This window comes from Pseudonaja textilis, chromosome 10 (genome assembly GCF_049901715.1).
Source record: "Pseudonaja textilis isolate UNSWEBS1 chromosome 10, rPseTex1.2, whole genome shotgun sequence".
Classification (NCBI taxonomy): Eukaryota; Metazoa; Chordata; class Lepidosauria; order Squamata; family Elapidae; genus Pseudonaja; species Pseudonaja textilis.
Window position 1 is genome coordinate 12,546,794 of NC_141999.1, and position 13,833 is coordinate 12,560,626.

General features: G+C 40.8%; 1 protein-coding gene, 1 long non-coding RNA gene and 3 other non-coding genes across 10 annotated transcripts in view; all 5 read left to right on the forward strand.

Annotated features, from left to right (window-relative positions):
* PHACTR4 (phosphatase and actin regulator 4) overlaps positions 1-3,604 on the forward strand; it is an 82,492-nt gene extending 78,888 nt beyond the window's left edge. For all 6 annotated transcript variants that reach the window (XM_026702500.2, XM_087939732.1, XM_026702502.2 and 3 more), the window contains 2 exons: positions 227-303; positions 1,781-3,604. In XM_026702500.2, the coding sequence (XP_026558285.1) occupies positions 227-303; positions 1,781-1,796 (93 nt within the window). In that variant the 3' untranslated portion in view covers positions 1,797-3,604. The remainder of the gene's footprint in view (positions 1-226; positions 304-1,780) is intronic.
* A 1,423-nt stretch (positions 3,605-5,027) lies between these two features.
* On the forward strand, positions 5,028-12,269 carry LOC113437486 (uncharacterized). Its single transcript, XR_015744786.1, has 7 exons — positions 5,028-5,072; positions 5,984-6,061; positions 7,037-7,314; positions 7,896-8,047; positions 9,452-9,542; positions 11,017-11,118; positions 11,582-12,269. It is a non-coding gene; the product is annotated as an uncharacterized LOC113437486 (long non-coding RNA).
* LOC113437744 (small nucleolar RNA SNORA73 family) lies at positions 6,334-6,539 on the forward strand. The gene has a single exon (XR_003374286.1). It is a non-coding gene; the product is annotated as a small nucleolar RNA SNORA73 family (small nucleolar RNA).
* Positions 9,092-9,300, forward strand: LOC113437746 (small nucleolar RNA SNORA73 family). The gene has a single exon (XR_003374288.2). It is a non-coding gene; the product is annotated as a small nucleolar RNA SNORA73 family (small nucleolar RNA).
* Positions 10,054-10,259, forward strand: LOC113437745 (small nucleolar RNA SNORA73 family). The gene has a single exon (XR_003374287.2). It is a non-coding gene; the product is annotated as a small nucleolar RNA SNORA73 family (small nucleolar RNA).
* Positions 12,270-13,833: the final 1,564 nt, after the last annotated feature.

Below are 13,833 nucleotides of genomic sequence, written 5' to 3' on the forward strand. Positions count from 1 at the left end.
GGGGGCAATAGGCTGACTCTGTAAACCGCTTAGAGGGGGCTGTGAAGCACTATAAAGCGGTATATAAGTCTAAGTGCTATTGCTATTGTTAAGTTGGTCACAAGGATATTAAGTGAATCTGGCTCCCCTGTTGATTTTGCTGGTCATCAGGGTGGACTGTTTCTAGAGTGTCCAACGACCATTAAAACCCCAGAAACTGATAGGATTTCTCGGTCCTTCTATATAGGCTGCCATCCGGAAGGAGCTGAACGAATTCAAGAGCTCGGAGATGGAAGTGCATGAAGAGAGCAAGCAGTTTACTCGGTACGTTAGGGGGCAGTTACTTCGGGGGACTCTATCCGTAGCAGGAAGGTTAAGTTCACGGCACACCATGTGCAGAATTTTAGCTTCTGACCAGCTGTAGCTCCTTGTTATTTGGAATAAGTTGTACTGCAAGCTGAGCTATGGTCGTCATGCAAGGGGTGGGGTTGGCTGTAATCAGCACAACCTAGTTTTTGCAGATTTATTTGGAAGCAAGCCTGGAAGAGTGTTTTAAACTTCAGTTTTTGGGCATGTGTGTTTTGTGGAGAGCCAGCGCCACCTAGCATTGAGAATGTCTCCTCTTATGGGACACATAAACCACATAGAAGTTGATCTGAATGTTCCCATCTCCAAATCTGGACCATTTAAGAGACTCCCTGTCCCCGGTTACATCAGCCATTCCCATTACATCTGGCAGAGAAGGCATTAGGCAGGTACCATTATTAGCAACCATATATCTCAGGATATCTGCCTTTTCTGCAATGCCTTGTGGAGCATTCTTCCCCCTGAATTTGGATTAGTTCCATCCATTTTGATATTCTGGAAAACCCTCAAGACCTGGTTGTAAGTTCACCAGGCTAGAAAGTAGTAATTGTGAGTTCTAGTCCTGCCTTAGGCATGGAAGCCAACTGGGTGACTTTGGGCCAATCATCAGGAGACTGTGAGGTCTAGTCCCTCCTTAGACATGAAAGAACCGGTTGGGTGACTTTGAGCTACTAGTCCGTCTCTCTCGGCAACCTCACAGGGTCATTGAACTGGGGAAGATAGGAGGAAGGAGTATCAACTATGTTCACACCTTGGGTCATTTATAAAACCAATAAAGGTGGGTTAAAAATATCTTTAAAAAAATACCACCCTCTAGAAATCTTGTAATCACACCTGGAATTGGCAAAGAAGTGAAGACATGCTCAATGGCTCCATTCCTAGGTGCTCATTCTTATCCACCTTTTGCCTAGGGTGGATATATTTGTTTTTTTATAATTTTTATTTTAATCTGGATTTTATCTTTTTAATATTGCCTTCTTTTCTTTGTGCTGTTAAGCGATTGTTGTAGCAGGGTCACATTTTGTAAGATGCGTGGCTATATAAATTAGATAGATGGATAGATAGATAATGGTTAGATGATAGATATGTATGGATAGATAGATGATGGATAGATAGATAGATAGATAGATAGATAGATAGATAGATAGATAGATAGATAGATAGATAGATAGATAGACAGACAGACAGACAGACAGACAGACAGACAGATGATTAGATAGGTGATAGATAGGTATGGATAGATAGATGATGGATAGATTAGATAGAAGGTAGATAGATAGATAGATAGATAGATAGATAGATAGATAGATAGATAGATAGATAGATAGATAGATAGATAGATGATGGCTAGATAGATAGGAAGATAGATAGGAAGATAGATAGATACATATATACATACATACATGTTATATGATTCTTTATACTTGTCTTGCAGATATCATCGGCCTTGAGGTTTTTTTTTTTTTTAAAGAAAAACAGCAAGAAGCATGAACAGTCACTGGAAGAGAAGTGAACTAGCCGTGTTTGTCATTTCCTGTCTCATAAGTTGAAGAGGAATCTTGAGGTTAGCCTTCATTCACATATCCAGAAGAAAAATCTCTCTTCGCCAGGAAATGGGCCAGGGACGGGAACGCCCTTGTCCCAAAGACAGCATTTCATTGAAAGGAAATTTGTCACAAGTGCCACGAGATCACACAGCGGGGGCAGGTCACCATCGAAAGCATCATACCTCAGATATACGGCAATACGAACAGATGATGTCCCTTGGCTCCTTATCTTCTGCCTAATTCTGAACCCTTTCATGTCCCAGTCTCAAAGAAGAGCGAGACTATGAGAGCAGACTTTGGAGCTATGGAATGAGACGTGTGCACGTACCTACGTTATGCTGTACCCAGAAGAAACTTTAACTGACACATTACTGGAGATTTGGGAAAGGTGCTTATGGGCTCTTTTTTAGTTACTAATTTGCAGAATCACTACTGATCAATCGTATGTTGTCTAGGGGAAGAATTGTTAAGGTCTAACATGGCATATGCTGCATTTTTTTGGGGGGGGTAACATTTTTTAAAAAATGGACAGCAAGAGACTCCCTTCTACACTCAAATTTGCTATAAAGCTAAGAGACCGAATTTTTCGGGGGTGGGGGGGGCAGGGGATGCACCTTTAGGCCTGTTTAACAGGAACTGCAAAGCCTGAAATGAGTTGCCTTGAAGAAGCAGATGATGTGGAATATACTGTATTTTTTAACAAAAAACCTGATTTTTTTTTTAAAGCAACTTCCTGAAACTAATGTCAAACTTGCCTTTTCTTAGATTTGTAGCAAAATGTAAATGATTCGCAAAGGGCTTAAACCCAACTTTTAAGGAAAGGAAAGAAAAGATGGCATAGCATTAATAAGATTTTATGGAATGATTCTGAATGGTATATCACTGGTCACATCCGAGAAGTGTGTCCTATGACGCTGGAGTGAGGAGATGGAGGGGGGGATACAACAATGGGAATTTGGACGTGTATTAGATGTTGGTTCTGTATTTGAGCATTGGTTTGGTGGCGCATCTCTTCACACATCTGTAAAAGGTCACACCTGTAGAAGCTTATAGATGCATGTAAGCTGGAGGCTGATATTCCTGTGCTTCCACAAATCCAGAAGAAGACCTCTTTTTTTTGCTGCTACTTTTTTGCAACTACACACCTTTTGGGGAGGAGGATGATCCAGACACAAGAGGGCAAGATTCAGATATCTTAAAAACATTGTGCAGAAGATGGAATCTGTGCAGTCAATTGGGTGCAATCTTTTTGAATAAACCCCCTTCTGACTGATTTCAGTGGTAATTAAGGGCAGCAGACAGCCTAGGCTGGATCCAGCCTCTTCTTATTTTTTTCACAAAGATATGCTACGCTTATACATATAGGAGTTCTTTCTCCCCAAGAAATGGTCCTCCTAATGAGTGAGTCTGGGGGAACACAAGGCATGGCAAACTTGCCTTTACGCCCCCTACTCTCATTCCAGCCCATGCCAGTTGCCTTTCTGGTGTTCCTGTGAAAGGAAGGGAATGTGGCCTTGTCTTTGTAAGGAGCAATTTTTTCTTACAATGCAAGGATAAAAGCTTTTGGTGTGGATTGTGGGGATAAGTGCCAGTGTACTCATCATCTGAGCAATTTTTTTTCCCATGATGTATAAAGTCTCTATTAAGGAAATCATTGTGTTGTCTTCCTATCAACAAGATTGTATGAAATAAATTTTTTTAGGAAAAAAAAACTCCTTTCTCCTTGCTTTTCATTTGGTTTCTTCTTCTCCCCCATACTGCATATGAATTTTTTAAGAATAATGTCAGGGGTGTTTAGGGGTGCAAAGTGAGAGTGATTGAGGTAGATAGACAAGAATGGGGTTGTGCATATTTCAATCACTTCTATTGACATACTCACAATCTCTTTCAATATCCAGGGGACTTTTTGTATTCCCAATAATACCAGTGTGCTCTGTTTTTGTGTTCTTCGAAACCTCATATTCTTAATGATTTAGGGGAGATGTTTTAGGGCCCAATGATTTAGGGGAGATATTAACAAAAAATAATCTACATTTTAATTGGCTTCTGCAGGCAAGGTTCTTTAACTTGTCAACATAGTTATTTTGTGTGAACTTTGTGGTATATTATCCCAAAGGTGTTTTTTTTTTCCAAGAAGCAACTGGACTTTGTTTTTTTTCTTTGAAGATGTTTCCCTTCTCATCCAAGAAGTTTCTTCAAGAAACTTATACACACACACACACATACATTATAATATATATTTTATATGCAGCCCAAGACAATTCCTCTTCACTCAATGACTGTTTTAAATGGAATGTTGGTTCAAGTAAAAAAAAAATTAACCAAAATCATTTCCAAGGTGAATATGTTTACTGGACAGTCTTCAAATATCTTGGTCACTAACAAAGCAAAATCTTTTTAAAGTTTCACTCAAGCAATCCAGTTCCTTTTAATCCTAAAAACTTTCAGCCACCTCTAGAAGTATAGTGCAATACAAAGATAGGTCGGGGAAAGCCTTATTTGTGAGATTTGAAAAATAAACCTTGCATTCTAAAATAACTAAGAAAAAGTACATAATATTGTTCTAGCAATTCGATAGAAGATCTGAGAATATTAATGCAGGAAGCTGAAAACTAGAGGGAAAAATCCTTTCTTGTTAAGGAAGCTGCTAGTCTTTGGTCAATAGGGGGCGTATTTGCAATCGCAGCGTTCCCGCCTTGGTTTCACTTGAAATCTCGTTTCATCTTCGAGATTTTAGGTTTATCTCGTCTGGCTGCACCGATTCGCCGGCCGCTGATTCGCGCATGCGTACTGTTGCCCAAAGACATGTCCTTTGTAGAAAACGTGCCGTTTCCAATAGCAGGCGATGGTATTTTCCGTTTGCCAAGCAGTAAAGCAGTGAACCAAGACTGTTTCAAGGAATTCCTTGAAAACCAATGCAGAAGGAGGCAAGCGTCGCCAGCTTGGGTGGTTTTGGCTATAATAATAATAATTTGTCCCGCACTCTGAGGTACCGCATGAGAACCGGAAATGAAGGTTGCGTGATACACATCCAATCGAATCTCATTGGTTTTCGTTTGATCACCTTCAACAGGGTTTCTTCTGCGCATGCGACATTGGCTTTTCCCGGCATCCTCAGCGCACTATAATTATCAGCGTCGGTGGGCGTTTCGTTCTTTCTTTGGCACGTGGCGAAAGGAGGTGAGCTGGGTCGATGGGAGCTCTCGCTAAATAGGGCGGTGGCGGCAGTCGCATAGTTAACATTGTATTAACATAAAAGATTACGTAGGATTTCACATCCAGAATTATTAATGTATTTATTAACTTTATGCCCTTCCCGACCCATCGCGGTTTCGGGAGGCTTTAGATAGCCGTGCATCGATAGCAACAATTACAGTGGCCGTTAAAAATTGCACGAATGAATGAAGGCTCGACCTTATAAGAGGCTTAAAGGAGAGGCAGTTAGAAGTCCTCTATTTTTAATTAAGGTAACTTCATGGAGTCTTGAAGTAGAAAAAGGGCGAAGTGCATCGTACGCAGATAAGGATGCACTGTAGCTGTCCGTCCATCCCCAAATTAGAATTAAAATATATATTCCCCCCCCCGCGCTTTCCCATGCGGAAGTGATGGGCAAAACTGATAGGATTACGTCTGTTGGATACTTACTTTAATTGAATTGGTACTGCAAGTCTCTTTAAAGGGAATAGCAGATTCTGAATTATTTGAAATAATATATGAATGATGAGCTTAAAGAAAGCAAGTTGAGTTATTTTCTTCAGTCTAACTCTTATGTGTGCCACATTGATTAAAAGAAAAGTTCTTATGAAAGTTTGCTTAAAGTTGAGCTTTAATGTGCTCAGAAGTTGTGATAGTGCACAATTATGTACATGGCATTGTTGAGTTGTGTCTTCATTATTTATAGAACTACTTACAATCTTATCTGGGTTTGCACATTTTAAGCATAAACTATAGCTCCCAAATCAGCTTGGCTGTATCTGTAAATATGTTATGGCATGGGTTGCCATTGTTTACAGACTCATTTCTAATGTGCTATATGCATTGCTTAGTGTCAATGGTGGTTGCATTCATTTCTAATGTAAGTTTTATTGCAGGGAAGGTCTTCGTTGGCTTTTGTTTGATGTTGTTGAAAATACAGTTTAGCTCAAAGATGAAGACTTTGAAACATAAAGGTATTGATAATTTTCTTTTATTTTTTAAGTTTTGATGGATAGCTGTCTAAAACTGGTTCCAGCCTCCAACTCAGCTTATTGTTATTATTTTTTAAAAAAAGACCTAACTGCTCAAAAATAATGTACTTGTGCCTAAGTAATTTCCAGATTGCAAAGCTTAATTAAGGTAAATATATCGTATCTTCCTTAATTTAGGAGCAAGGACATCCTTCCCTTGAATAAAAGATTGCCCATAGTAGTAAGTAGTAATTATGTAGTAAACATAATTGGATCCAACAGGGACACCTGGAGAGGTTGCACTCTCTCAGCTCTGTCCATGTGGCGTATGGGAGCGTAGGCTTCTGCCCTATGACGTATGGTCCCCTTCCACACTGTTGGAGAGCGAGTTGGACCTCCGTGGTCTGCAGCCTGCATATTCCTACTGCTTCTCTGAGTCTTTGGACCATGAAAGAGGAGATAAACCATGCAGGAGACATTCTGTTTTTATCCTCTCCTTGTTCTATGCCTGGGAGGTCCAGCCTTGGCTACGTTTTAATACCTTTTGCTTTCTGGGAGTAGGAAGTCCACAGGTCCTAAAATTGTCAAGGTCAAACTCCTGCTCTGCTTCTCTTCATGTTCCATACTAATATGTTTTTTTCTTAGTTGCGAGGTTTCTGGATTTTGAACTGGAGTTCCTTAAGTATTTTCATACAAATGAAAACATGTAGGATTTTATTTTTGTAAGTTGCCTCAAGTTGTTCAACCAACTCTAGATGAAGTACGATATTTACTGAAAACAGCAATAAACCACAGCATGGTATAAATGTATTAGTTAATTGGGATCATACTTTTGTATGACCTCAAAGGGATGACATTCCTGCTTTGAGTTAATGTTTATTTTTCTACTGAATCGAATTACTGAGATCTGGAGCTTATCAAAAACCTATTTCTGGACTCTAAAATATGGTTATTTTTTGTTTTGCTTTTCCATGTCAGGTTATTTGAAAGGAGGAAAAACTCCCAAAGCATCCACTGTTCTTGGTATTGCTTTGGAAGAAAAACTACTTGGATCAGGCTTGGAGGAATAAAAATGTTAGACCAAGCAGCATCAGATAGAAAAAAGTCCGGCATTAATGAACCAACCAGAGCACAGGACAACTCAAAAGCAAAGCAAGATCAGAAGATGCAGAGTTCCGGCCCATAGAATGGCCAAGAGTTTGGCATGACTGAGCATCTTCATGCTGTGCAACGTAGACTGCAGCAGCAATTACACGGTTGGTTATAGAACAAAACTGGGTCTGTGATTAAACAGTACAAACTCTTCGTGTTATTTGGTTTTTCTATTTGCTGTGAGAACCTGTTTATTTTGTAAATAAGAATAGTTGAGCATCTATGAGCCTACTAACTGGAATTCAGCCAAGCTATGCTTTAACAAACCCTGCTTAACCAAATTTTGGGGATTCTGTTTGATTCCACTGCTGTGACTGGGACTGGCTTATGCTGAACAAATTGGGTTGAGAAGAAATGTTAAACAAAACAAGGTGGAACATAATCCTGAATTCCTCTTCCTTTGTCAGTCCTTTTTGTGTGTAATTACTGAAACTTGATATTTGTGTTTTCCCCTCTTAACATTGGTTTATGGCTTTGTAAAACTATATATATATCTACACACACTTATTAAAGACCAGAACCGTTTACGTAGTTGGTGGGAACGCCCCAATTCCCTCAAAAGAATGACAGTATACAAGAAATTGGGAAAAAGTACAGACCTGTTCCAGTTAAGTTTCTTCACCCATTGTGAAGTAAGATTTGAAAAACTAACAATGTCACACACTCTGGTTTCTTTTACACGCAGGCAGCCTTCTGGTTTGGTTGAATTCTGCTATTCCTGGAAGATCCTATGCATCTCCTGACACTTGAGGACGTACCTTGTTTGCTGTTCCGACCAGTTTCAGAGGATGGGACAAGGTTCAATGCTGTGAATCTAATCTGGTTCAAAAGCAGAAGGTATGGGCTTGCCTTGAGCTCTTTTAGTTGTATAGGGGCAGGTTGGCATCCTTTGAGCATATAGGTAACAAGTCAGTGTTAGCCGAACTTTCAACAACAGAACTTTTAGCACTAGATTGTTTTCCTAGATGTCATAGGCCCCTAGCTGGACTGCAACAAACATGCCATTAACTGTAGCCTGGTCATTTATTTCAGGTGTGTTGAAAAACTTAACCAGGAACAAACCTACAACAGTGGGGTTAAAGGCATAGGCTTGCAAGCCGACACATTGAGTTTAGCCTCCAGTACTTAAAAACCAAAGTCGGAACTTGGAAGGATACGATCTTATAGTGCTTTAGAATTTGGCTGAATCATCCCTTGCTATTTCTGCTGGTGAAAGTGACTGAGAATTTTGGTGTAACATCTGGACTGGCGCAAAAAAATTTTTTTCCCTCCCATTAGACAGCTTTGCAAACATAATTGAAGTTACTTTTTCTGGAAGTGTCTATTTAAAAAATAGCACACGGGGCATCCCGAAATGCTGATTTCTAGAATGTCTGTAATTGCAAGTGATTTTAAAGGCGAGAGGTGGCTTTTTAGAAAACAATTGGCCGCTTATTTTTTTGTGTGTGTTTCGTTTTATCTTGAGCCACAGTAATCTGAATCATGAAGACTAACCATGCTTCCAGAAAGGCAGGAACTTGAAAATGAAAATATACCACCAAAAAGAGAAATAATAAGGAAAATAATGGTTTGTGCAGAATCTGCTAGACTACAACTGAAAAATAGGGGGTGGGGGGGAATCAGAATCTTACGATATTTGGAATAAGTTTTTTCACTGGTTGCAAAAAAATAAAATGGAGGAAGGTCGGAACAAAAATAGGGTGAATAGGTGTAGAATGAAAATACTGTACCAATTATTTCAATAATGGTTTAGTAATATTTCTATATGGCAGACTAATGCCAAAACGGCTGCACTGTGTTTGATACAGTTGTAAACAATAAAAATACATTAAAACAACAAAAAAAAAAAGAAAGGCAGGAATTTGTGGTTCCTGTAACAATCCGGCGGGGACACCTGGAGAGACTGCGGTCTCTTCAGCTCTGTCCATGTGGCGTATGGGAGTGTAGGCCTCCGGGCTCCGTGACATATGGTCCCCTTCCACGCTGCTGGAGAGCGAGTTGGACCTCCGTGGTCTGCAGCCTGCATATTCCTACTGCTTCTCTGAGTCTCTGGACCGTGACAGAGGAGATAAACCATGCAGGAGACAATGTCTGCTTGCTTCCTTGTCATTTCTGCGTATTCAAGTGGTGCCTTTAAAAAAACGGTGAAGGAGGAGGAGGCAAACTTTTTTACAACCCAGCAAGAGCCACAGACTGAAGATGTTAAACTTGCTGTTTTGTGTTTCTAATTGTGTATTTCAGCAGGCCTTTTGAAAGCCCAACCAGGAAGACGGCAGTGGCAACTCGGGTCTTGAAATGGTGGGAGAAATATTTTGAAGCCCCTGTTTCTCAGGTACTCGGGTGATGCTTTTTTCCCCCCAGTGAATTGCTTACATTGTAACAGGCCTTTAAATGGGGATGGTCTTGCAGGATGTCTAGTGAAAGCTTTCAGATAGTCTGATCGCTCTCGAGTCATAACACAAGGGGACCAGAATTTTTCATGGCATGCAAGGTTGAATGAGTTGGCCTCTTCTACTACCTTTTTTTTTGGCCACATTAGTGAATCACCAATTTTAACAATCCAGTTGTCCTTCCCAATTGACTTGGCTTGTGCAAAGCCAACTGAGAAGGTTGCAAATGATCCTGGGATACTGCAACTATTCACAAACGCTGTTTGCAAAGCGCCTGAATTTTTGTCTGGGGATGCTGCAGTTACAAGGATATAACTCACGTTTCCCCCCAGGGTTGCTATAAGTTTGAACAATCATTAAACTCAAGGTTGCAAATCAAGGACTATCTGTATGTTGCTCCAGTGCCCCCCTCTCCCTTCCTGGAGAAATGAGGGTGGTCTCTGATGTATTCCCCCAACAGGGACACCTGGAGGGGTTGCACTCTCTCAGCTCTGTCCACGTGGCGTATGGGAGCGTAGGCTTCTGCCCTATGACGTATGGTCCCCTTCCACACTGTTGGAGAGCGAGTTGGACCTCCGTGGTCTGCAGCCTGCATATTCCTACTGCTTCTCTGAGTCTTTGGACGGTGAAAGAGGAGATAAACCATGCAGGAGACATTCTGTTTCGCATCCTCCCTTTTCCTTGTTGTATGCCTTCCCTCTGTCCAGCCTTGGGTTCCTGTGGATTTCTAGGAGTTTGGAAAGTCCACAAGTCTTAAACTTGAAAAGGTTGAACACCCTCTGCTGTATGCTTCGCTTCATGCTCTATGTCAGGGGGTCCCCAAACGTGGCAACTTTAAGACTTGTGGACTGGAGAGCTCTGGGAGTTGAAGTCCACAAGTCTTACCAAGTTTGGAGACCTGCTCTATGTTAATGTGCTTTTTTTCTTAAGCTGTTTTTTCTCATGTGGTGTTTCAGTTCCTTGCATGTTCAGTTCCTTGCATGTTTTCATAAAATGAAATGAAAAACAGATGTAGGATTTTATTTGTACGTTGCCTCAACTTGTCTAGATGAAGTACAATGTTTACTGAAAACAGCAATAAACCATAAAATTGTATAAATGTATTAGTTAATTGGAATCACATTTTGCATATTTCTGTGTCCTGTGCTTATATGTACAATAGTTAGCTTATGAGAGCTGAATGCAACAATTTCATTTTCATGTATGCTGATTAGTGTACATTTAAAATGACAAAAGAATCCGTTCTATTCCTATCATATTCTATTCCTCAAGGGAATGAAATTTCGGCTTTTTTAGTTATTGGATATTTTTCTGTTGATTTGAATTACTGAGATCTGGAGCTATCAAAAATCTACTTCTAGACTCTAAAATATGTTTATTTTTTATTTGCTTTTCCATTTTTTATTTGCTTTTTAGGTTATTTGAAAGGAAAAACTCCCAAAGCATCCACTGTTCTCGGTATTGCTGTGGAAGAAAAACTACTTGGAGCAGGCTTGGAGGAATAAAAATGTTAGACCCGTGATGGCTAACCTTTTCAGCTTGCTGTGTCGAAAATCGTGTAGCCTTCCTCGGGTCGTGTGTCACTTCAAGAAATATCAATAATTTGGTTTATGACGGACTGGGCTGGGGTGATCACACAGGGCTGTGAAACTCATCTCACTGGTCTCAGGGCTGCAGGATGTGGAGATCGGAAGGCCACCTTACAGGGCTGTGAACCTCATGGATCTCCTTTCCTCCTGTAGCGTTCCTGAGGTAATGAAACTGACAAACCTCAGTTTATGGCGGTTAAAACTGGTTCTCTGCTGCAAAGAACTTGCAGCAGCGGTGACACCACGCCTCCACACAACAAGCAGGGATTGAAGCAGAGCACAGGCAGCCTCTAAATGTGCAGGTTTTCCCCACACCAGCAGGTGTGTCAGTCAAAGTGCCTCGGCGTGTCACGAGTGACACGCGTGTCATAGGTTAGCCATCACTGTGTTAGACCAAGCAGCATCAGATAGAAGTCTGGCATTAATGAACCAGCAGAGCATAGAACAACTCAAAGCAAAAAGCAAGATCAGAAGATGCAGAGAGTCCTGGCCCATAGAATGACCAAGAGTTAGACATGACTGAATGGATAACATCCATTCTTGTGCAACGTAGACTGCAGCAGCTTTTACAGTGTTGGTTATAGCAGGGGTCTCCAAAGCTTTGCTTTGCTGGCTGTGGAATTCTGGGAATTGAAGTCAGCAAGTTGCCAAGGTTGAAGATCCTTGGGTTATAGAACAAAAATGCACCTGTGATTGGTATTTGTATTGGTAACAGTACAAACTCTTTGAGTTATTTGGTTTTTCTTTGTTCACTTTAGTTTGTAAATGATCATGTATTGTTGAACATGGATGAACCTAATAATTTGAATTCAGCTGAGCTATCCTTTCATAAGCCCTGCTTAGCCACATTTTGGGGATTCTGCTTGAGATCTATGGCTGAAGTTGTTGAGAGGACCTGTTAAGAACAGGAGAGACATAATCCTGAACTCCTGCCTTTCGGAGTCCTTTTTATACAGTATATTACTGGAACTTGATAATTGGGTATGTTGTGTTTTCCCCTCTTAACATTGTTTTATGGCTTTGTAAACCTTTATGTATTTATACACATATATGTATTAAAGACCAGTACTATTCATTCTATGTGCAAGTCTTCACATTACTGATTAGTTCAACTATAAATTCATTTCTAGCACAATTACAGAAATAGTTCTCCAATGGTTTCATGATCACTGATTTGGCCAAAGTTGAGAATTAATTTCCCCAACTGGCATGTTACTGCATTTCTGTACATTCTGACCAGCTGAGGTCTCCAAACTTGGCAAGCTATGCTGGCTGGGGAATTCTGGGAGTTGAAGTCCACAAGTCTTAAAGTTGCCAATTTGGGGGACTCCGGGTATTTAGGTTAAAATAAAAATTGGTAAATCGCATCCACTCAGTCTGATGTGGCACCATTTGAAGTAGCCTGATGTTACTCTTCCCCCAGTGTTCCAACTCATATTTTATGGTTTGCGATACAGAGCAGTTAGAAGTACACATATTAATGGATACTTCAATTTAATGGGGTTGCCACTTAGCATTTGAGACTTCCTGTGATCCAGCAGTTTCAAAGTGTGCTCTGAACGTCTTATGCTTCCTCTGTATAAACTTAGCAAAGTGCACAATCTTTTTAAGCATGAGGAAGTGGATTTTTGGAAGGGATACTTGTGCCATATCTGTCATCAGACGTTGGCAATCATGTTAGCGATCCTAATCGATTGGAAGTGATAGGATCTGATTAATTGTACTTTTAGTCTTCCTCCCAGAATTATGAGTCAGATTCCTAAGCATACTAAAAAGCAGAGACATCACCCTGCCAGCAAAAGTGTGTATAGTCCAGGCTATGGTTTTCCCAGTTGCAATGTATGCAATGACTATAAGAAAGGCTGAGCGCCAAAGAATGGATGGAGGCCTTTGAACTCTGGTGCTGGAAAAGACTCCTGCGAGTCCCTTGGACTGTGGGGCAATCCAACGGGTCAGTCCTAGTGGAGATCAACCCTGACTGCTCTTTAGAAGGGCAGATCCTGAAGATGAAAAGGCTGACTTCCAGCCTTGCTCTCGAATTTAATGTCCCCCCTGTGATCACCATCTGAGCCAAGGGAGATCTTAGCTGGGATTGCATTCTGCTGTTTTGGACATCTCAACAAATGAGGCAGAACTCTAGAACTCAAATCTTTCTCTTCTAATCAACCCTGCCAATCAAGGCTAATGTTTGCTTTTATTCTTCTGGAATTATTTTGGGTGGGAAACCTGCACCAATTATTTGGATGCGGGTGTGTGTTTATAATAAAGTATGAGAAAGGCTGAGCACCAAAGAATTGAAGCCTTTGAACTCTGGTGCTGGGAAAAACTCCTGCGAGTCCCTTGGACTGCAAGATGATCCAATGGGTCAGTCCTAGAGATCAACCCTGACTACTCTTAGAAGGCCAGATCCTGAAGATGAATCTCAAATACTTTGGTCACCTAATGAGAAGGAAGGACTCCCTGGAGAAGAGCCTAATGCTGGGAACGACTGAGGGCAAAAGGAAAAGGAAACGGCAGACAATGAGGTGGCTGGATGGAGTCACTGAAACGGAGTGAGCTCCAGAAGATGATAATATCAAGGCCTGGAGGAATGTTGTCCATGGGGTCACAATGGGTTGGACATGACTTCCGCAACTAACAATAA